Source organism: Mastigoproctus giganteus, chromosome 5 (assembly GCF_048544385.1).
Source record: "Mastigoproctus giganteus isolate SK-2022 chromosome 5, ASM4854438v1, whole genome shotgun sequence".
Taxonomy (NCBI): Eukaryota; Metazoa; Arthropoda; class Arachnida; order Uropygi; family Thelyphonidae; genus Mastigoproctus; species Mastigoproctus giganteus.
In genome coordinates this window covers 45,132,126-45,155,716 of record NC_143579.1, presented here as the reverse complement: position 1 = coordinate 45,155,716, position 23,591 = coordinate 45,132,126, and the positions used below count along the sequence as shown (strand labels likewise).

Below are 23,591 nucleotides of genomic sequence, written 5' to 3'. Positions count from 1 at the left end.
TCAGAATAATCACCTGAGAGGGCATAAATTCAAATTGAGGAAAGACAGTTGTAGGATAGATGTGCAGAAGTTTACCTTTAGCCAGCGTGTGGTTGATTGCTGGAACAAACTTCCATCTGTTGTTGTAGAAGCTGATGGCTTAAATAGATTCATGGCAGAACTTAATAAACATTTGGAGCGAGTGGATGGGTAAAATTAGAAGATTTGTGGGTTTTTTTTTTTTTTTTTTGGCTGATGCTATATAAGCTTGCTTTCCTGCATCATGTGCCTTTACTAATGTTAATGCTAATTTGGGCATCCACATCTAATAATGAAAGTGGTTGCTTGTTATGATATACACAGAACCCAATGCTAATGCCCAACACCTTCATTAACTCAAGAAGGATTACACAGCAATTTGCCTGCACCACTTTTACAACAGTATCTTTAAAGGCATGGTGCATCTCCAGGTCATATTACAGCTGCAACAGACTGATGCTATTACACAGCCACCAAATTCTGACTTTCAAAAAAGCCGGAGATCAGGTAATTGTAAGCCGGAAGAAAACAGGTTTTTGAGCCCAGATAAGGGAGAAGGAAAAAAAAAAAAAAAAACCCACATCTTTTGGGAAAAAGCAGAAAGTTTTTAGTACATACTACACTAGAAAATAAATTTTCCTGACAACACGTATATTTTATATTAAAATGTATATTTTAATATAAAATATATGTTATTGTTTACCAGTACAGTATGCTTCCAAACATCAGCTTACTTAGGATTTTTTTCTGTCTGATTTCAGTTTGAATTTTGTGTTAAAACATTTTCACTGATTGCTTCAGGAAAAAGATATTTTTGTAGACTTGGCCCTCTTCAGAAACGCTGAGTCAAAATTTTTTTGAAACAGAAAGAAACAGAAAATCCATCACGTGCACTTCGGGTTATGTAAATGATGCAATTCATTAAATTTATTTCATACTGTTTTGCAAACTATACAGGGTATATAGTTTCAACCATTTCCTCCCTTTCTGATGTTTTTACATTTCAATTGAACAATCCTACAAACTAATCAAAACAATCTAATATAATTTTTTCTTAAAAATTCATTCATATAATAACTCAACCCACTTGAACAAGATGAGTAATTTGTTCACTGGAAATTTACCAGAACATATTTTTATGCCTAATTTGGATACTCTTACATTAAAGAAATTTACCTGGCTCTTGAGAAGTAATAGATGGTTTCTGATCAGGCAGTTCTTCTTCTCCAGGAAGGAGACCAGTACTACGCAAAAATGATAAGTCTAATTCGTCAGGAACAAGAACAGACACATCTAAAAAAAGCAAAAAATCCTCTTAATACTGACTTCCTTTAAATAAATTAATTCAATATATAAATTACTGCTTTCTGCCTATGACTAATTTTACACAAAACTGAAATCAATGTTTCAGTTCATCTAAGTGAGAATGAAGAAAGAAAGTAAATCACCTTGATTTTGAAACAGGCATGATTCCATGCACCAGAAACAATTTTTTATTACCAAAATGAATTTTTTTCCATTTTGAATCTCACTACAGCTGAGCTGTAGTGAGATTCCAAACTCAGGCAACAAAAATGTCAACCATTCTTGAAGCTATTTAACAGCTGAAATCATTAAAGCATAATAATGTCACACAATTAATGGGCCAATACTGTTTAATAAAATAAAATTTTAGAAAGTTGTGCCAAATAACTGTGAATATAATTATAAGAGCCCTATTAAGTTCTAAAAATACAGTATAAAAAAACTGAATAAAACGCTTTCAGCTGCTAAAGACTAAGCTCCCTTCTGCAGTAGCATAACTTAATACCACTCAACGTCTATACTATATTATGTTAGTTGTGATACAGCTGCAGCATATGATGATAAATTATCCACATGTGACTCAAATAAATATTGATACTCTGACAACATAGTCACGATTGAATGAACATATTAAACCCACATCTCTATTTCTAATTCTTTGCTCTTATGTTCCACAGATCAATGTTTTGAACAATTTCCTCTCAACCATCAAAGAAATCTACTAATTATTCTGCTGTATCACTGGGATGAATCTAGTAATTTCATTTGAAAAATGCTGGGAACCATGCATTTCTAGAAGAATCATATCAGATGAGTCTCTATTTGTCTATGATAATGGTAATGTGCCACTGCCCCTCCCCCAAAAACCACCATATAATCACATTACAATCTGATTTTACATTATTTAAAATCCATTGTAGCTTTACTTTAAAGTCAGCACAGCAAATATGGTACAAAATAACATCTTGGCAATTTATTCAGAAGAGCCCTGAGCAAATGGTATGTATAATGCTGTTATTAGTGGCAAGTCACTGCCACTGTTTGCTCCTCCCTCAACCCCACAGTATTCTCGTATCAATTTATTATTTCTTGTGAATAATCACACTTTTAGAGATATACGATTGTTTTATTTGGTATACTAACCCTTAATGCCCCCAGTCTTTACTCTCAAATTTACTGCATGCAACTATGCCCCTTTTGGTCAACCTTTTAACTTCCTTTGATTGACCTATAACCTGCACATGTTTTTCCTATAAAATGCAGTTCCCATATGCAGCCCCATTTTTGTTATTAACATGCCTAGAAACTGAAGGGCACTGTTGATTCTGCACTTTGAACTAAACTAAATACAGTATATGACAATAGATTACACTTCAACAAAATGACTCCCCCCCCCATCCTCATCAAAGATGTAAACATGCTTTTCTAAAGCAGTTTTGTGCACTGATTTCAATTCATTTCAGTTGAATTGATTTTGATGTTCTCAGTACTTTCAAGCACATGGTGTTTTCATAACATGTCTGCTGACTTATCAGTACAAGATAAGTAAGATAATTTCCTTACAAAACACATGAGACTGGTTACTTTTATCACTTTTACAATTTAAACCCAATACATTTTTATACAGTGTTAAAACAATAGAGTATACTATTATTAAAAAAGGTAAGTACAATTAAAAAAAATTTGTGTGGATGATTTCCTTTGGTACACTTTGGCCCGAATGTTGAAGAACAACATACAACAGCAGTCTGCCAACAAATGTATATTGGCAGACTGCTGCTGGAACCTTGGCTGTTATTTTCCAATGATTTAATGCCTTGACTACATTATTCCTGTTGCTTATCAGTCATTGTGCTATGGTTTTCAGGAAAGAAATCTAAATACAAGTGCAAGGAATGAAGTTTGTGAACTACAACATCCCATTCCTTTATATATACAGTCTGTCCTCGTATAGCACGATAGTTGCGTTCCTAGAAACCCTTGTGCAATGCAAAATCGTGCAATATAAACAACAGCCCCTATGGGAAAAGTAGGGTTAGGTGCCGACCACCCAAGATTGAACACACATTTGGAACCAAAACATTACCAAACACAATAAATAATCGGGTAATTTTAATCGTTATAAAATACGTAAGTATTTTATAACGATTAAAATACGTAATAAAAATAATATTATATTATAATAAAGTATTTTTAGTATTTTTAATACTAAAAAAGTATTTTTTACGGATAAAATACGTATTTTATTCGTAAAAAATTTATTATATTAAATAAAATAGTCATAATAAAATACTTACGTATTTTATAATATGTAAGTCGTAATAAAATATTGCTAATGCTTTTGCATCTATCGTAAGCAAACTTGCTTTTTGTTTGATTTTCTATCCAAAGAGATGACAGCCGTTCCATCTCTTCCAATTCTTTGTGTCTTAATCTAATGGATTTTAATTACACTTTGAGTTGTTCCCGCTATGAAAGTTGTTTTTATTTTCTCGGCATTGCCTCATTTAGGTCTGTAGCACGTGCAATATCACATGGTCTTTCATTTTGCTCAAAGCGTTTCACAATTTAATATTTTTTCTCTATCGACAGAAGCGGACTGGCCATAAGCCTTACGGGGGAAACCACGGTGGGCCGGAGGCCGGTGTGATTTTGGCCATAACCCGTAGTATGAGGCCACTACAAATTTTCCCGGGTAAGAATTTTTGACCCAGTCCGCCTCTGTTTATCGATATTGCTTTTTTTTTCTCTCTCTCTGAATCTGCAGTGTCTTAGCCAGGATGCTTCCTTTTCACACCTTTTAAGTATTTTACTAATTTTTAGGGAATAAAGCACAATTACAAAAGAGGTGGCACGCTTGATACACAGAAACAAAGCTGCGCGCGTGTAGCAACTGAATAAACAACACCGTAAAGGCCGAGATACACTATTAACACCTCACATTTTACTAAAGCACATTTCTGGGGGTTACTACCATAAAACAATAAAAACAATTTCCAGTTGCGTTTCTGCTAGTGGAATCTGTTATAAACTGGTAGTAAACTCCATCTAATTGCATTTGCGATTATATCGATAGCTGGAATTGTGTTGGTTTTTACGTTATTATGGTGAAATGTGTTTCCCCTTCACTGATATAAAACACATAAATACATTTTCAGAATCTTGTTGTAAACACAAAGGCGAATCGTGTATAAGCGAATTCGGTTCGTGTTATATAAGATAACGTTCTCCTATTTATAAATTGTGTATGATCGAATTCGTGTAATGCAAACACGTGTTATATGAGGACCGACTGTACTGAGCAGCTTATGAACTCTATCTTTATGTGCAAGAGACCTATAGTACGTTACCCAAAAGGTTCCCCCATTTCAAGCCTGCCATGCTGTTAGCTAATATAGTGAGGCATTTTTCTTAGCATTCACATCATGCAGAAGCTCTCTGATTTGAGGCACCACACAAATTCCCTCTCACTTTCCCAGCACTGACATTTGGAAATTCTTGCTTAAGTAGTGGAATCCTCCTGAATTCAACTTACCCACTGCTTTCACAAAACTTTTCATTGGCCAAGTTTAACCATGGAGAGGTAGAAAGGAAATCTTCACAGGATCCACTAATAGAACATACTGTACACTACTCATCCTTGGCTCACATGAGGAAACATTTTGTGAATCATCCTTGAATGCCTCTGAGGTAACCATAGATATTCCATTGATGAGTGCTGTGCTGAATTGCTTCAAGTAGAAATTCAAGTTATAGTATGTCTCCTTTAGATGAACAGAGTGGGAAATTAAGATGGATGGCTTTAAGTTCCTATTACACAAGAGAGCAGTTTCAATTTTTGCTGTGAGGAGTGGATGAAGGAGTGCCATTCAGAATGTAATGTGCACTTGTAACAACTCCTTAAAACCTCCAGTGATATTACAGATGGTTGTTTGCTTACTTGGTGTTTAATGGTGCACTGGCAGCTAAAGCAATAATACACCAAGCAAAGCGGCCTGTTTACTATAAAGAATATCGCCAAAGCTTGATTTCTTGTTCGACAGTGAGATACTTTGATATTCTTCTTAACCAAGGGTTTCTACTTTAGTCTCGAGGTGAGAAGTTTGGTTTTACCTTTGGAGCGTGCTAGATCTCTAATGAGGTAATTCAACTCATCTTGCATAAAAAGCTACAGCTCTCTTCAACTGGTGTGCACTCTAGATTGGCTGAGGTTCTCAGGTTTCTGCTAATTGCATTTTGTTTTGTCTTTTAAAGAATGTAGTCCATATTGTAGAGGACCACAATTGGCATACTGTCATCATGAGGGACAGGCCTCATTGCCTATCCAGGTTCAGCTAAACAATCTTTTACTTATTCTTTGCTGAGAACCCAATTACATTCACATTACAAAAGTAACACTCATCATTGTGGTCTCTTGGCTCCCTCTATAGCATGGGTATGGCAAATGGCATTAACTTTTTCCTTTTGCTCAACTAGTCAACAAGTAGTATCAAATAATCCATTTAAACAAGTGCAATAAATAACGTGTGGTACCCACACCTTATTCCAGTCCCTTAGAAGACAGCTAAAATATACTGGGAAATTTTCCAAATATTTGTCATAATTTTACATCATTAGGGAAGGGTTGCACACATAGTAGAATTTGATGGGGTGAATTTTACATTTTCGCGGCATGATAATGAATGTGTTTCAGTAATTCACTAGACCCTTCCCGAAACTACTTATAATCAAATACAGGTCAACCATCGCTAATCCGGTTCCACTGTTAATTCGGACATAATTTCCACGAACGTAATTTCAAATTTCCCAGGTCAGCGCACCGACCTGCCACTACTGTTTTGTGACGTTGTTGCAGCATCAACTGTTGGTGCGAACTCGTAAACACTGGCAAGCCATTCCCACTTGTTTTTCTGCATTTATTTTTATAACCTGCTCACATTTAGCCCCAGCCATGGTTCCAATGCATAAAGGAAGTGCCTCTCGTGGTGTAAAGTGCAAACACAGTACAATATCCATAACAGATAAAGTTGAACTTCTGAAAAAACTCGACAGTGGTGTGTCTGTGAGAAGTTTAACTCTGCTTAATTGTAAATTCCAGCAATTTCTCTCAGTTCCTCTTGTTTTAGTAATTTTCTTTTAGCCATTCCTTTTTAGATTTTTTTTTTTTTTACAACACACTACAAACTTGCGGAAAAACACAACACAATGATGGGTAATACAGCACGCTAATGAACTTGTTTGCACAAAATCTCTATCAATACTAACAAACTTATTGCAATGTTTGAGAGTTTATTTTATCGTAATTAGTTTTATTGCAGGGTTCGCCGCACGTGCAATAAACTAATCACAAACGACTTCACATGTATGCCGTAATAGCGTCACATGTATGTGGTCAACACAGCTTCTCAAGAAATAAAGTAACCAACATATGTGGCCACGTTGCCACATATATGTGACATAAAAAAACACTTTTTTTTAAAAATATATTTTAAGCGAAAAAACGACAACACTGACATTACAATATTTATTTTAGAATTACTAATCAAATTATTTTCTAAATATTTTTTGGCCCCTGGGGAATTTTTTTCTTAAACTAGCTTAGCAGTCAATGTGTTAAAGGTAGAAGGAGGTGGTTAGCTGTTGGGTAAAATGTATGTGCTAAAATAACCACCGATCATCTGGCACCCCCACAGGTCCCAACACTGCCAGATTAGTGATGGTCGACCTGTAAATTAAATTATAAAATAGCAAGAATACAGACATATTCAAACAATTACATAAATATGAATGTATAAATAATAATTATATTCATACAGGTTGGCTGAATAGGTATGGGAGGGTATAATGATCCTCATGTTCATGTAACTGGTCTGATTACAAAAACTAGATTTGCTAAAGGAACACTGAAAAATGATTTGGAATCAGCATTAAAAGATCATCTAGCCTTTTTTTTTTTTTTTTTAAATGAAAAATACTTGCTGATCTATTATTAATCATCTGAAATAGCTCACATTCATGTCTCCTTTATACCACAAGAAACGGATTGATCATGTATTATTTCAACACAAAAACGGAAGATTATTAATAATTTTGGCTATCAATTCTTCTGCCACTTCCAAGGAATTTCTGTTGGGTAACTAATAGCAATTGCACAAATCTGTCTGAACATCTAACTGTTATAAACTATAGTTGTAAAACTGTATAGCAATATCAATACACAACTCAGTTGTAAACATTAATGTAGTAACCTTCCTTCAACAATTTGTAAAAATTTCATTAGTGATGAATCTGTATGGATACAGAAAAAAACAAAGTGAAATCATAAAATAAGGGGAAACACAAAGATATGAAATACAAACAATAAAATTGCTAGATGTCTGGCTAGTTAAAGTAGCTTTTCATTGTCAACTGTACTTACAGCAAACTTCAAAAATATTTCCATTAATGATATGCAATTTTCATCATAGCTTACCTAATTTTTTTGGCACCCAGTCATCTCCTATAGTAAATTTCTTTAGCTGCACCATTAAATAATCAGGGAATGTTTTAAGTCTTGTTGTTCTGTATAAAAGGAAAAATGGAATAATTTACAAAAATAACTATAAAAAATAGGTTTCAAATGATTATTTCAAAATGTAACACATCGAAGAACAAAGAATAAATATACACAAATATATTAGCATTAGTATTAGTAATGGTCGCATGGTGCAAGAAAGCCTATGGCTTATGCTGCACCAGCCTTAAAAATAAAAATAAAAAAAAAACAAATAAACAATGATAAAAAAATAAATAATAATAATTAATAAAAGAAAAGGAAATTAAACCTATCATCCTATGCACTTCCCTGACCCGAAGGTACTATCCAGATGACCATTGAATTTCCCCAAACTGTCAGCCTCTACCACCCACGTAGGCAACTTATTCCAGTAATTTATAACTCACTGGCTAAAATAAAACTTCCTGCAGTCCAATCTAAACATTCCCCCCCGTAACTTGAATTTATGTCCCCTAGTTCTAGCATCATTTATAATCTTCAAAATTTCGTCCTCATTCATTTTACTGATGCCTCTCAAAGCCTTAAACACCTCAATCGAATCTCCTCTAAGGTGTCTAGTTTCCAAACTCTGCAACCCACATATTCAAAGTCTTTCTTCATAAGGACGCCCTTTTGCCGATCTCACCAGGCGAGTTACCTGTCTTTGCACCTTTTCAAAAAGGTTGATGTCTTTCTTTAGGTGCGGTCTCCATACTTGAACACAGTATTCCAAGTGTGGTCTAACAAAAGCCTTATATAATGGGATTATCACGTCCCTATCTCTACTTGCAAAAGTTCGATAGATCATCGATAGGACACCATGGGCTTTCCTTGCAACCTGTTTACAATGCTCAGAGAATTTCATGTCTGACCATATCGTAACACCCAAGTCCCTTTCCTCCAGTACTGGGTTTAGTTGAACTCCACCAAGTGAATAAGTTATTTTGGGATTATTGTTTCCCAGGTGTAATACCTTACACTTCGTTGGATTAAAGCATAGCTGCCATTTTTCTGACCATTCCTGAAGTCTATCTAGGTCTCTCTGAAGAAACTCAGCTTGACAGTGATCATTAACTACTCTACCAATTTTAACATCACGCCTTCTATCCCTCCATCGAGGTCGTTTATGAAAATTAAAAACAACAGTGGTCCTAATACTGATCCTTGGGGAACCCCACTTCTTACATCAACCCAATCTGAGGAATAGCCATTATCACAACCCTCTGCCTCCTGCCCTGAAGCCATCCTTCTATCCATCTAAGGATTTTACCAGTGATTCCAACCTGTTCCAGCTTATAAAGCAACCGCTCATGTGGGACTGAGTCAAAAGCTTTGCTGAAATCTAAATAAACAATGTCGAAATTATTCCCTAAATCCAGCTCGTGAGTGACCCTTTCAAAATAGCGAACCAGATTTGTTAAACATGATTTTCCCTTTACAAAACCATGCTGAGTATCCTTGAGAATTTCAATTCGATCCAAATGATCCTGAATTCCACCCTTGATCATTGCCTCTGTGATTTTCCCTACCACTGAAGTCAGACTGACAGGTCGATAATATCTCACTTCACTCTTAGAGCCACCCTTATGTATGGGAGATACACTGGCACTTTTCCAATCCAAGGGAATCTCCCCAGAGTCTAGTGATGCTCGCATAATTAGCCTCGATGGTTCAATGCACTCGCTTGCTGCCTCTCTTAAGATTATAGGGTATATTCCATCAACTCCAGGAGCCTTACTGGCCTGTAGGCTAGAAAGTTTTTTCAAATAATCTCGCAAAATTTCAATATCATTAATTACATATTTTTCAACTTCGCTCCCACAATTTCCCATTGCCACAAAAGGTTTTTCATTTGTAAATATCGATGGAAAATAACCGTTGAGTTCATCTGCAACGGCAGCTGGTGTATTTAATACTATCCCCTTTCCCTTAAGTAAAGGTCCGATCTGGTTTGTCCTGCGCTTCTTGGCATTTATATATGTGAAGAATTCCTTACCCCCCCCCCCCTTTGCTCTGTTTGTTAGTGATTCTCATAAATTGCCTTTGCCTGTCGAACCTTTTCTGTGGCTCTATTACAGATAATCTTGTAGCTGTTATAGGCTTCAGTACTTTTTATTGCTCTGTAACCTTTCCATGCCACCTTTTTCTGCTCAAGTAATGTGGCAACTTCACTATTCATCCAACTTGAAACCCTCCTCGTGGAGTATTTTTTTAATGGTACATACGCATTCAAGGCATCTGTGATTAATGTTTTAAAAGCATACCACAGTTCAAATGTATTCATTCTCTGAGCGATATCTACCCAGTTAATAGAGGCCATGTAGTACCTTAAGGCACTGTAATTTCCTTTTCTGAAATTAAAAACCATTCCTTTGCCTTTTACTGCTGCTACCCCTCTCTCATCATCATCCACCATAGAACTCTGTGATCACTTCCTGCTACTGGTTCCTCTACTATCAGCCCTGTTATGTCATCTGATTCATGGGTGATGATGAGGTCTAGGATATTCTTTTCTCTAGTACTTTCCCTGACATGTTGATACAAATAACAGTCATCTAGTTGATTTAAAAATTTTGTTCCCCATGTTGAGTTTCCTTCCCATTTACTCCAATGAATTAGAGGCAAATTGAAATCACCCATAATAAGACATTGATGCTTCTTTGCCCATTCCATTTCCATGCAGAGGCTTTCGTCATAATCTTCACAATCACCTGGTCTGTAGATTACTCCTACTCGCATTATACCTTTGTTTCCAACTATCTCACACCATACAGATTCTATACTAGCGTGTGAAACGTGTGAATCCGGGAAAGCTATCGTCGCACTCAGGCTGCTTCTGATAAGAAGCATTACCCCACCACCCCTTCTATCTACCCTATCCTTCCTAAATACATTATACAATCTCAATCTATACTGAAACTCATCATCCCCAATTTCCGGGTGGCACCACGTCTCCGTAAGCTCTATTATGTCCGCGTTACTTGTTTTAACCAGCAGTTCGAATTCACTCATTTTATTGATGACACTTCTTACATTACTATATAAACAATTAAGACTTACTGTTCTTACATATTTAACAACCCTAACACAACCCTTGAAGTTTTTTAGGCTCTCTTCCCTGGCATTAGCTACCCGCTCACTTGAAACGTTTCTGCCCCCAGAACATCTAGATAATATGTCCAGTTGGGGTAACAGATAAGAACTCTTGAGGTATGTGCAAGAGTTACTTTGACCAGTATTATCAGATAAATGCATGTCAGTATTACCCACCTCCCCCCTAACTAGCAGTTTCCCTGAACCTTTAAGATATCTTCAATAATACTGACAAAAACTTTTGCACCACCTTTGTTTAAGTGTATCCCGTCTCTACAAAACAAATTTCTTCTCTCATCATGATCCACCGCAGAACTCCGTGATCACTTCCTGCTACTGGTTCCTCCACTATCCTCTACAAGTGTGGGCCATGCAGATAGAAATTTCCCCCCTAAAGCCTTGCAGAATCCTTCAAGTCTTGAGTTAATCCACAAGGCTTTTAACATATAATCCCTCCTATCTTGTCTGGGCAGAATTGCAGACACATAGACATTGTGGCCTAGCTCGCAGCATTTCCTCAGCATGGTCCTGTTTTTTTCCAACAAATCGTCAGATTGTGTACGTTTAATGCCATTAGTCCCCACATGAATAATAATATTCTCTTTACCCCCCTTAAAATCTAACAATCTCTTGGTGACATCATTAATAGTTGCTCCAGGCAGACATACCCTGGTTCTACTCCACCTACCTTATTACAAAAAATATTCCCCGTTTCCATGACAATGGAGTCTCCTAATAAAACAATGTCCTTTTTAACCAGAGTAGTTTGCACTTGGTTTTTCTGTTTTGAGGTCTGAATCGGGTGTGCATCACTTGGTAGATTGCTGGAGTCTTGAGTCCCTGACGAGCTCACAGTTGCATTATTCTTGAGGGCAAGCACCCGTTTTTTTCAGCGACTCAAATTGTTCCACCAGTGCACCAAATTGTAATTTAAGATCGGTGCACTCCTTAGATCGATCACAAAGAAAAGAATCCCCAGGTGAGATATGATCAGTCACCAGGTCGACCTTGGAAAACATTCCACAGGTTCCGCAACGGATTAAATCATGACCCACCCATAAATCGTCATCGGCTATTTCCGTGTGAGTCACGATACCCTGTGACGTGTTTAAGGCAGATCTCATAACTACCATTATAAAATTAGCTAAATATCAATTAAATTAACTTGAAAAAATTATATCTATAATATTATTAAAATCAAACTGTTACAGGAAAACCTATAAAAAAATAATCCAACATATAAATAAATCAAATATTTAGTTTCTTTAGCATTAGCATTAGTAGAGGCATTTGATGCAAGAAAGCAAGCTTATGCAGCATCAGCCAAAAAAAAAAAAAAAAAAAAAACACTTCCACTTCACCCCTCTGTTCGTTCAAAATACCTGTCCAGCTGAGCCTTAAACTTATTTAGGCTATCAACCTCCACCACAAGGGATGGCAGTCTGTTCCACCAACCAACCACCCGCTGGCTAAAGGCAAATTTCCGCACGTCTATCCTACATCTGTCTTTCCTCAATTTGAATTTATGCCCTCTCAGGTGATTTTTCTGAGCTAGAGGAAGAATCCCATCAGCATTGAGCATGCTTAAACCATTCAAGGCTTTATACACCTCTATCAGATCACCTCGCTGGTGCCTAGTCTCCAGACACTGTAATTTGCAAAACTTAAGCCTTTCTTCGTAAGAGCACCCCTTTGTTCCATTCACTAATCTTGTTGCCCTTCTCTGTACTCGTTCCAGCAGCTCTACATCCTTCTTGAAATGAGGCCTCCAGACCTGTATACAGTACTCTAGGTGTGGCCTGACCATTGCCTTATACAATGGAATAATCACCTCCTTATCCCTGCTGGAAAAATTCCTGTATATCATTGACAATACACCATGAGCTACTCTTGCAGCCCGTCTGCACTGCTCAGAGAACTTCATATCTGCCTGCACAATCACCCCCAAGTCCCTTTCATTCTCTACCACTGTCAGTGTAGTACCACAGAGTTGATACGTTGCTCTGGGGTTGCTTTTTCCCATGTGTAGTACTTTACATTTGTCAATATTAAACTTCATTTGCCACCTCTCAGCCCATCTGCTCAACCTTTCCAGATCCTGTTGCAGCAGCATAGTGTCAGTAGTGTCCTTGACAACCCTGCCAACCTTTGTATCATCTGCAAACTTGGACATTAAGCTTGATATACCATCATCAATATCATTTATAAATACAGAAAACAATAATGGACCCAACACTGAGCCCTGAGGGACTCCACTAATAACATTAGTCCACGATGAGCAGTGTCCATTGATTACCACTCTCTGTCTTCTCCCCCTCAACCACCCCTTTATCCATAGCAGCAATTTGCCTCCAATGTCACACTGCTCCAATTTGTGTAGCAGTCTTCCATGTGCAACAGTATCAAAAGCCTTTCTAAGATCCAAGTATATAATATCAAAGTTATTCCCTGCATCCAGTTCTTTTGTGACTGCATCATAGTATCCAATCAAGTTGGTCAGGCAAGACTTCCCCTTAACAAAACCATGCTGTGTCTGAGCTATAACTGAAGTCTTGTCTAAATGATCCTGCAGTGCTTCTTTAACCAGTGCCTCCATTAATTTTCCTGGAACAGAAGTTAAGCTCACAGGTCTATAATTACTTGTGTCAGCCTTTGATCCTCCTTTGTGAATTGGGGTCACATTTGCACATTTCCAGTCTATGGGTACCTCTCCTGAGTCCAAGGAAGCTCTCATAATTATGGCTAAGGGTTTGCTTACTTCCTTTGCTGCCTCCTTTAATATAACTGGATAGATCCCATCCACCCCAGGTGCCTTTCTTGTGTTTATCTTCAAAAGTTTCTCCTCCACTTTACTCCCAGTTATTTCAAGATTCTGTAGCTTACTGCTAGAGTTGAATACACCTCTGGCATTCCCCTTGCTGAATAACTCCTCATGTGTGAATGTCGATGCAAAATATTCATTTAGTTTGTTAGCTACCTGAGCAGGATCATCAACAGTTGACCCATCAATATCAAGTGGACCAATCTGATTCATCCCCTTCCTTCTAGAGTTTACATAAGTAAAGAACTCTTTGCTGTTTTTCTTTGCATCCCTTGCCAAGGATTTCTCGTAATCTGCCTTTGCCTGCCTAACCTCCTTTGTAACTTGGTTGCATATCAACTTGTATCTATCATAGGCTTCTGTGTAATGTGTTAATTTGTAAGTATCCCATGCCTTTTTCTTCTCTGCCAATATGCCTCATTAGTTCATCTGACATCCATTTTGGCCTAAACCTTGAACAATATTTCTTAGTTGGTATGTAAAGCCTAGTAGCTTCCAAGATAAGTTCTTTGAATGCTTCCCATTTTGAATTTGCTGTTGGTAACATCATCAGTTGGTCCCACTGTATAGAATTTAAATACTGTCTCAGTCCATCGTAGTCGCCTTTACGGAAGCAATAACCCTTCCCTTTACCCCTAATGGTAGTTACCTCTTTCAGTAAATCCCACTTCAGCACACTGTGATCACTGCCACCTAGTGGTTCATTTATCTGCAGATTCGTAATGCATGAAGAATCACTGCTGATAATCAAATCAAGAGTATTACTCCCTCTAGTTGCCTCCCGAACATGCTGATGTAGAAAACAATCATCCAATAAATCCACAAAAGCCCTGCTAGTGTGTGAGTGACCAGCCCCCAAATTCCAGTCAATATCTGGGAAATTAAAATCTCCCATTATAAGACTCTCTGATTTACTGGCCCACTCTATTTCCCTGTACAGTTCCTTATTATACTCATCAGAGTCATTAGGCCTATAGCACACTCCTACTCTCAATTTTGATCTCCCAATGCTTATGTCACACCAAACTGACTCAACACTGCACTGTCCAGCGATGTCGACTGGCTTCACTTCCTTGGTTTTTATGTGTTTCTTAACTAATAGCATAACCCCTCCCCCCTTCCTATCCTGTCAATCCTTTCTGTAGACGTTGTACTCCCCAAATTGCATTTCTGCATCCCTTATATCTGTGTGACACCACGTCTCTGATATCCCAACAATATCTGCCTTTGATGTTTTGAGCAATACCTCAAATTCATCAAATTTATTTACTAAACTCCTAGCATTGGTGTACACGCAAGTATACCTGCACCTGTTTCTATTCTTAGCTACCCTAACACAACCCATGTGTTTACTTGTACCGCAATGGCTCCCAGCAGTCTCTGAAATACCATGCATCTTGTTTTTCAGGCTTCTGCTCATTCTAATAGAAGCAGTGCAAGAATCTCTTTCACCTCTGCCAGTGGCTACTGTCAATCTATTGGTCTTTGTCTCCCCCCAAGCTAGCAGTTTTCCGACCCACCTAACACTGCCTCGATAGCATCAGCAAATATTCTTGCACCCTTTCTATTTAAGTGTATCCCATCCCTGTAGAAGCAATCTCTCCTGTTAACAAGTACAGTCCAGGCTGAAAAAAATTCTACCCCTTGAGCCTTGCACAATCTTTCCAGGGCCAAATTGATCGACATTGATTTAAAAGCACTAATCAACAGTAATCCAATCCAGTTAACTGAGGAGCCCTGATGAAGCATGTCTGGTCATATTCACCGACATATATTCAATAAATAAATAGTAAATTATTCTTTTATGAACTCCCAGGGTCCTAGATTTTGTTTCGTCCAATTGAAAGTTTGTTATAATAAAATTTTCTTAATCCATGCTCAAAAATCAATTATTATTGGCAGGCTATAGACAGTGGCAAAATGTACTTACATAGAAACAAATGTTAGGAGAAAAAAAAAGTAGCTAAGAAAATAAAAAAACATCAATTTTTTCTGCTGTGATTGCAATTTTTATTGTTATTGAAATTGTTTATTTCCTGAACAGATAATTGAAAAATATGGACTCTTTCACACACTTTACCTGAGTCACTCGATAACAATATATTAAACAATAGTCTTAGAAAGTACTGCTGAAAGCTTCATGAATTTTGGTCTTAAAATTAATGCTCAGAAATCTGTCCACATCTCTTAACAAACTTCCTTTCCTTCTGATAGTTAATTCCCAGCTATTGTTCTGACAGCTGCTGTCTACAAAAACATAGGAATTCATTTTGATGATAATATGCTCTTCCATACTCACCTAGTTCAACTCAAGAAGAATGTGGATGCTGAGACAAAATATGGTTTGTGGTAGCAACCCCAATATTCTTCTCTGACATGCCTCCAGCTTCTTGTATCAGGTTTTCAACATACCATTTCTGCCTACCTCAATCTTGGCCACTCTTCTCTTGAAAATTCAATTAAATTCCCTTCTCACCTTCGGTAAAGCAAATTTTGCAATATTTGTCTTTCACCCTCAATTTGGACAAAGGCAGCATTCCATTAAAAATTGTCTGAAGAGCACTGACAAATTCCCCCCCCCCCCAACAATTCCAGTTAATAAAACAGCTAAATACACCTGATGCTCAGTTAAGATCTGCAATGCATTCTTGGAAAACTGTACACTAACCGAACATTAATTTCCCATATGAACATGTAACTTGGCAAGACACATTCCTAAAGATTTGCATTTAACTTGATTTTTTGTGTATACATTTTTCATTAATCCATATTTTCCAAAATCTTTCCATTTTTTTCTATTATGCTACTATACCCACAAATGGAAGTAATTCACTGACTGCTCAAACACATTTCAACATGTTTCATAATTTGCTCTTTATCCTTCACTATTATTCCTATTTCTGAGCAAGCTAACCCTAACTCATGGCTGACAGACTACTATCACCAATTATTATTTTTATTTATTTTTCCACCCCATCAGTTACAAGAGCCTCTCACTTTGTTTTCTCTTTTCACTTGTTTCAACCACATGGTAAAAATACAAGTTACTGTTAGAATAAAACTATAAAAGCTGAGAATGTGTAACCACATGAGCATAACCACTTGAGACTGCTGAAATGATACCAAAAATAAAACCAAAACCTTTGTTTCACTATATATATATATATATATATATTTTTTTTTTTTTTTCATTATATATATATATATATATATATATCAGATGTAACTGAATATTAGGTATATTGATATAAATCTATTTCCATAGAGAAAAAAACGTGAAGATATCAGCAACAAAATCCTGACATAAAAAAAAAATCCTTATCTAAAATACTCCATCAATTTATCTTAAAAATTATATTTATTCTACTGTTTTGATGCTTATAAGCCTATACTATAATTGTATTCTTTATGAATATCATCTATGTATATTGGCCCTTTTAAATTTCATGCTTTCATCTCCAGTTATTTGTATTATCATACTGTTTGCTTGTACAGCAATACCCCACATAGCACTGATAATTGGTACTGAAACTGTTCCATGTTATGTGAAACGTTGCTGATTGCAGTATAATTATAATGGATTTTAATAATTTAATAATGGATTGTAATGCGTACCAGACGGTCTATAAACAAATTATAATAAATCTATAAACAATTTGTGCTTGACAGCCAATTAAAAGGATTTGAAATAAAAGAATATCGCAAAAATTTTATTAATGAAAAGGTAACATTATGAGAGATGAGAAAAAAACTTTGTTTATTTAGGTATTTCAATAATGAAGTCTGGTGAAGTCGTCTCTTCTTTTTCTCACCATACAGGTCTTTGTAGCGTCGAATTTCCATTCATAATCGCCTCACAGGCTACGTCAACTCTCCGAAAAACTTTCTCCAATTCTTCTGTTGAAAATTTTTGATGCCACTTCAGTGTTATCCACTTTAGAATTGTTTTCCTCTTCTTCATATGCAGTTTGCTCATCAATTTCAATGAGAGTTGCATCATCTAAGTCAGTGGTTTTCAACCTTTTTTTTAATAATGGCACCCCTAAGTAATTTATTTTATTTGTGGCATCCCTACTCAATTTTCTTCCTGTTAGATCAGATTCTCTCACTGTATATATATATATATATATATATATATATATATAATATTTTAAGAATATGTTATATGATAGTCATTACAATAATATAGCTATAAACAAAATTACAATTCATAATACAAATTATATATATATATATATATACGGTATAATTTTATTCTTTATATAGAGGTACTAAATAAACAAATTATAGATCACCACAAAATTAAAAAAATACCGTACACCTTTTTATAATGAAATAAATATATAAATTTAAAAAATAAGTTTAAGTAACTGAAACCCAAATTACGCGGCACCCCGGTTGAAAACCACTGATCTAAGTCATTTGCATGTGAGTCGATGCAGTTACGTACATTGGCAGCGTCCAAAGTTTCGAACCCCAAGTCTTTTCTGATCTTCACAATGTTTTCGGCAATTGTCTGAACTTGTGATTCAAAACCAGTGAAATCATTTACCAAATGAGGCAAAACATGTTGCCAAACAGAATGCATGTTGTTGGCAGTGATTTCTAGCCAAGATGCAGATATATTTTCGATCGCATTCCTGATGTTATAATTTTTCCAAAATATTTGTAAAGATGATGATCCCACTCCTGTTGAAGCTTCAATCCCTTGGGAAAAAGTTCACCACAGATAATGCCTTGAATTCCCCCACCTTGATCCATGGGTTGTAAGAGAGACGTTGTGTTAGGTGGAAGAAAGCATATTTTTATATTTTCATTGAGATCAGAAATTTCAGGTGGATGGCCTAATGCACTGTCTAAAAGTAACAAAATTTTGAACTCCATTCCTTCATCTTTGCAGTAACATTCAACTATCGGACAAAAAATAATTTGTGAACCATTCTCCTGTAATCCATGCTTCCTTATTGGATCACCAAATTACGGACAATGTGCTTTTTATGCAACCCTTTAGAGCTCTTGGGTTTTCTGCTCTGAACACAAGTAGAGGCTTCAATTTAAAATCCCCAGATGAGTTTCCACCCAACATTTCCATCCATCAAAAGATCATTTAAAGTGTTAAACGATCTTTTGATGCTTTACATCCAGGATGGGCCTTTTCATTTTCAGCTAAAAAAGTTTGTGAGGGCATTTTCCCCCAAAACAGTCCAGTTTCATCGACGTTGAAAATTTGTTTGTCCTTGTAGCCACCATCCTCAATTATGTCTTTCAATTCACTGGGAAATCTTGCAGCAATGTCTTTGTTTGCACTTGCACTTTCACCTCAGATACGAACATTGTGAAGCCCAACATTTTAAAATTGAAATGTTGGGCTTCACAATGTTCGTATTTTTAAATTGAAAAAACAAACTATGACTGGCTGTAAATATTTCTTTTGTCTCCTCCTCTTCATTTTCTTCTTTTTCCTTCAGCAAAGTTATCTCATGGCTTTCGCTTGAATGATGTTTTGACTCAAAGGAATTCTCTTTTGATTACAATCTTCTATCCATATTAATCAACAGCAAACTTCTTTGCTTTGTTATCACTTTTTGTCGTGTAAGATGCTGTAGAAATTCCCTGCTCTTTATACTGATCCTTCTTTCAAATAATCGTTTGCACTGATGCTTCATTCATTCCATTTTCACACGTGATTTTAGCATACAATGCAACATCTTCATTGCACTTGATAATATCAAGTTTTTTTCTAATGTAAGCCATTTACGTTTAGTAGCTCCACCGCTTTCATTACTTTTCCTTTTTTGACCCATTGTTTCATATTTAAAGTCGTAAAAAATAAATTATGAAATAAAAAGTTTGAAAAGCTATTACCTTGTCTTGCCAGGATGGAACACTGAACACTGTTGCCGATGACTGCCTGAGGAGAGCTATTGGCACATGTGCAGAGTTGGCACTGCAGCATATATGTACGCATAACTAGGCTATGACAATGCAGCATATATGTGGAGTATGTGTCTAGGCTATTACTGTAAATTTTCGACTTAAACCTAGTCATAAAGTTTATTGCTTCCTCTGAAAACTAATGAATTTATTATAAGTTAAGATACAAAAATATAAACAAACAGGAGCTTTGGGGGCAATGGAACATTATAGTCATAAAACAAACTTTGACTATTATGGAACCTGATACCAAAGGCCCTGTCACAGACTTAAACTTAATTGAAAACCGTGTTATAATGAAACCCGTGCTAAGCGAGGTATCGCTGTATTTGTATTATCATACTATATTTATTTGTCTTTCATTGAATTCAAATATGCTTACACATTCTCTAATGTAAGCCCCTCTGCTTTGTGTCCTGTACATGTAAGTTGAGAATATCTCACAAATAAAATATTTATTATTATTTTAATTCACTAGAAACAATCAAATGTTAATGCATTACAGTACATCTCAAAACTGGTTGTCCAAAATCCAGATATTCTTAAGAATATTTGATTAAAAAATTCAGGACAAGTAGCGTTAAATAGCAATATGAGTAAAGAATACTCTGAATAAAATATTTGCAAAGAACAAGAATATTCTACAAAACATGAAAATTATCCATCATCGGTGCCAAACCAATTCATTTTAATTTAGTGCCAGACTATTTCTAATTAATTCTAACTAATATTTTATAAAAAATAGCATCTTCTTTTGGTGATAACGAATAAAATTTAATTAAATAACAAATCAAATAACATTGTTAAAGACTAAAAGAATCTATGACTAATCTGAAAGTAAAAGATTCTGGGTTAGTCAATACGGAGGGTTGATTCAGCCTTTCGATAATGATTTTGACATCAATCCTGCTTGTGACGTATGGCAGCAATGTAATTTTTTCTTTCCCAGGCACAGTCCCAAACCTTATGAACAGGTGTATCAGTTGTAGAAGTTGTTTTAATGTCAGCATACCTCGGAAATTGGACCCATGGTTGGAAGGTTACACAACCGCACTTTCCAAAGAAGGGTACAGTTATGCGAAAATTATTGATAGCTGCAAGTCGAAAAATTTTAGTGTATCGCAGTTCGGTATCCATAAGGTTTTGAATGGCAAAGGAAAATTCTGCGAAGCTGTTGCAAGTGGGTGGAAAACACCGAAGAAACTGCAACCTGCTCCAAGTCGAACGAGGGAGGTAGTACGAAAACGAAAAGTGCAGCTGCTCGTTGTCGGTGAAAATCCAAAAACCCAAAAAGCTATAGTGTCACATGTGGGAACATCCCAGTCAAACGTTTGTTGCATAATCAACGAAAATTTGCAACTGGAGAAGAAGCACAAGGCCCTTGTACACCACCTAGGAGCAAGGCACATTGCAGAGCGGCAGGTCAATGCTTGAAAACTCTATGAAAAATAACTGGCAGCTGAAAGGTGGAAATTCGTAGTAACATTGGACAAAGCACGAGTGTACCTCTCCTATTGCAACAAAATTCAGGCAATTTATTACCGTCCACAGGGTGACAAGGCTTTTCCAACATGGGCGTATCAATGCAAGGAAAGTTTTGGCCAAGGTTTGCGATGCATAGAGTCACTAAAAATGTGAAAGTCAAATCAGTGTATTACCAGACTGAAGCTCTACAGCTGTTATTTGAACATGAAATACCCACACTGTGCAGTTCTGATGCTGAAAAGGTCTGGGTGCACCAGGATAAGGTGTCCAGCCACAGTCACGCACTACTCGTGCTTTTTTTGCGGAGAATGGAAGCAGTGACAGGTATTCATTCAATCCCGTTTGAAGATATACCTGTTAAATCTCCTGACGCTGCACCCATGGATTTTTGCACATTCAGACTTTTGAAAAGAGCTCTTGGAAACCGCTGCCCCAGAACTGTTGAAGGTTTGTGGAAAGTCTGCCAGCAGGAATGTGACAAGATCGACTTGGCAGTTTTGCAGCGGGCTTTACTTCAATAGAAATTGTGATGCCGTGTGATAGTCCATGAGCAGGGAAAACAAATAGAACACAATCGGTGGCATGGAATTTCGTAGTTTTAAAGGACTGTCAAAATCATTATCAAAAGTTCTTCAAATAGGCCTCTGGGGTTGGGTATATTCATACTATGATTTTTTAGTGTTTCTCACCAACCATTGAAGTAAAAACGAAAGACGGAAAACCAAATTCTTAAAATTTTTAATATTTACAATAAATTTATTTACAAACAAAACAAAATACCATATTACTGATGATAGTAATTTTAAAATAAGACAACTGTGATATACAGTAAATATACAAATACCGAATTCAAAATACAATAAAATATACTAGGTTAATTGCTGAATAGAAGCACCGCAGAATAGAAGTACACTGTTGAGAAAGAAGGCAGAAGCCTTTGAAAGCTTCAGTTAGTATTTTAGCACTTTTAACCTAGTATATTTTATTGTATTTTGAATTCGGTATTTGTATATTTACTGTATATCACAGTTGTCTTATTTTAAAATTACTATCATCAGTAATATGGTATTTTGTTTTGTTTGTAAATAAATTTATTGTAAATATTAAAAATTTTAAGAATTTGGTTTTCCGTCTTTCGTTTTTACTTCAATGGTTGGTGAGAAACACTAAAAAATCATAGCATTATCAAAAGGCTGAATCAACCCTCCATAGTGACAGTCTCGGAATTGTTTATTTGATCACTTGAGGATCAATAAGTCATGTCAATCCCAACTAGAATTCAAGCTGATAAATATTAGTAACTGAAATACCAGTATCTGGCAATAAATAGGATTAATAAGTTTTTTTTATTATCAAAGGTTAAAACATCAAACAAAGCAAAATGTCAAGAAAAGTAATAAAAATCCAGACACCTTAAAGTGAAAAACATAATAACAACTGTGTTGTTGTAGTAGGATTTTAGGAGCATCAGCAACTAAGGCCATAATGCTCCATGTACATTGTCTGTAAATTGCATGTGTTCCGAGGCTGATTTTGTGTTTGCTGGACAAAATACACCAGAGTTTCTGAAAAAAAAAAAAAAAAAAAATTCTACCCTTGCCCGAGACTGGCCAACTCAGCCACATTGTACAAAAGACCTACAAACCTCCTGTCATTGACGGGACTCAAACTCAGGTCTTTTCCACCCAGCATGGGGAGGACAGTGATCCTATAAACTGTGCTACCCATGAGGACATAACGACTATGTGAATATTATATATTCACTAAGTTAGCCAACAGTTTAAAAATAAATAAATACATTAAAAAACTTACTTATGTGCAGTAGATTTTGCATTTAATGCTGTACTGTAAAAGTCATCAACAAGTTCTGGTGCAGCAAAATTTTCTAAGCAAGCTATTAGAGGAACTTTCGGCCTCACCAATTCATTCATCCTCCTGAAATTAAATCTTCTAATCAAAAATAAATTACTTAAAATATGAATTAATATAAAAAAAACTGATTATTAAATTGAACTAAAATTCCTACTGGCTTATCATAATGTTACACATTTTTACAGTATCAAATAATTTGACAATGTTGTACTTATAAGAGAACTCTATAATTAGCAGAAAAGCTTTATGATGGCTGGAAACCCTTTTTTTATGTCCATAAGCAATTATTAAAATTTAAAACTAAATAAATAAATAAATATAATGAAATATTTCATACCTTGTAAGTTATCCCCTTCAAAATAATTGCCACAGATTTGCACTGTTCCACACTTTCCTTCCAATCACAGAAACATTACTGGAAGTCTTCTTCTGTAACGCTTCGGTCATTTTTTTCTGAATGTCTTCAATGGACTGAAAATGGGTTCCCTTAAGTGCACTTTTCAGTTTAGGGAAGAGAAAAAAGTCATA

General features: G+C 36.0%; 1 protein-coding gene across 3 annotated transcripts in view; it reads right to left on the bottom strand.

The window, feature by feature from the left end:
- The window catches only part of Usp5 (ubiquitin specific protease 5), a 241,766-nt gene that overhangs the window by 31,325 nt on the left and 186,850 nt on the right, over positions 1–23,591 (bottom strand). The window contains exons 14-16 of one of the 3 annotated variants that reach the window (XM_090374004.1): positions 23,004–23,123; positions 7,796–7,884; positions 1,195–1,311 (exon numbers count right to left, since the gene is read on the bottom strand). In XM_090374004.1, coding sequence (XP_090230130.1) covers positions 1,195–1,311; positions 7,796–7,884; positions 23,004–23,123 — 326 coding nt within the window. Of the gene's footprint in view, positions 1–1,194; positions 1,312–7,795; positions 7,885–23,003; positions 23,142–23,591 lie in introns of all 3 variants that reach the window. The other 2 variants (XM_090374003.1, XM_090374005.1) reach the window with 2 other exon arrangements.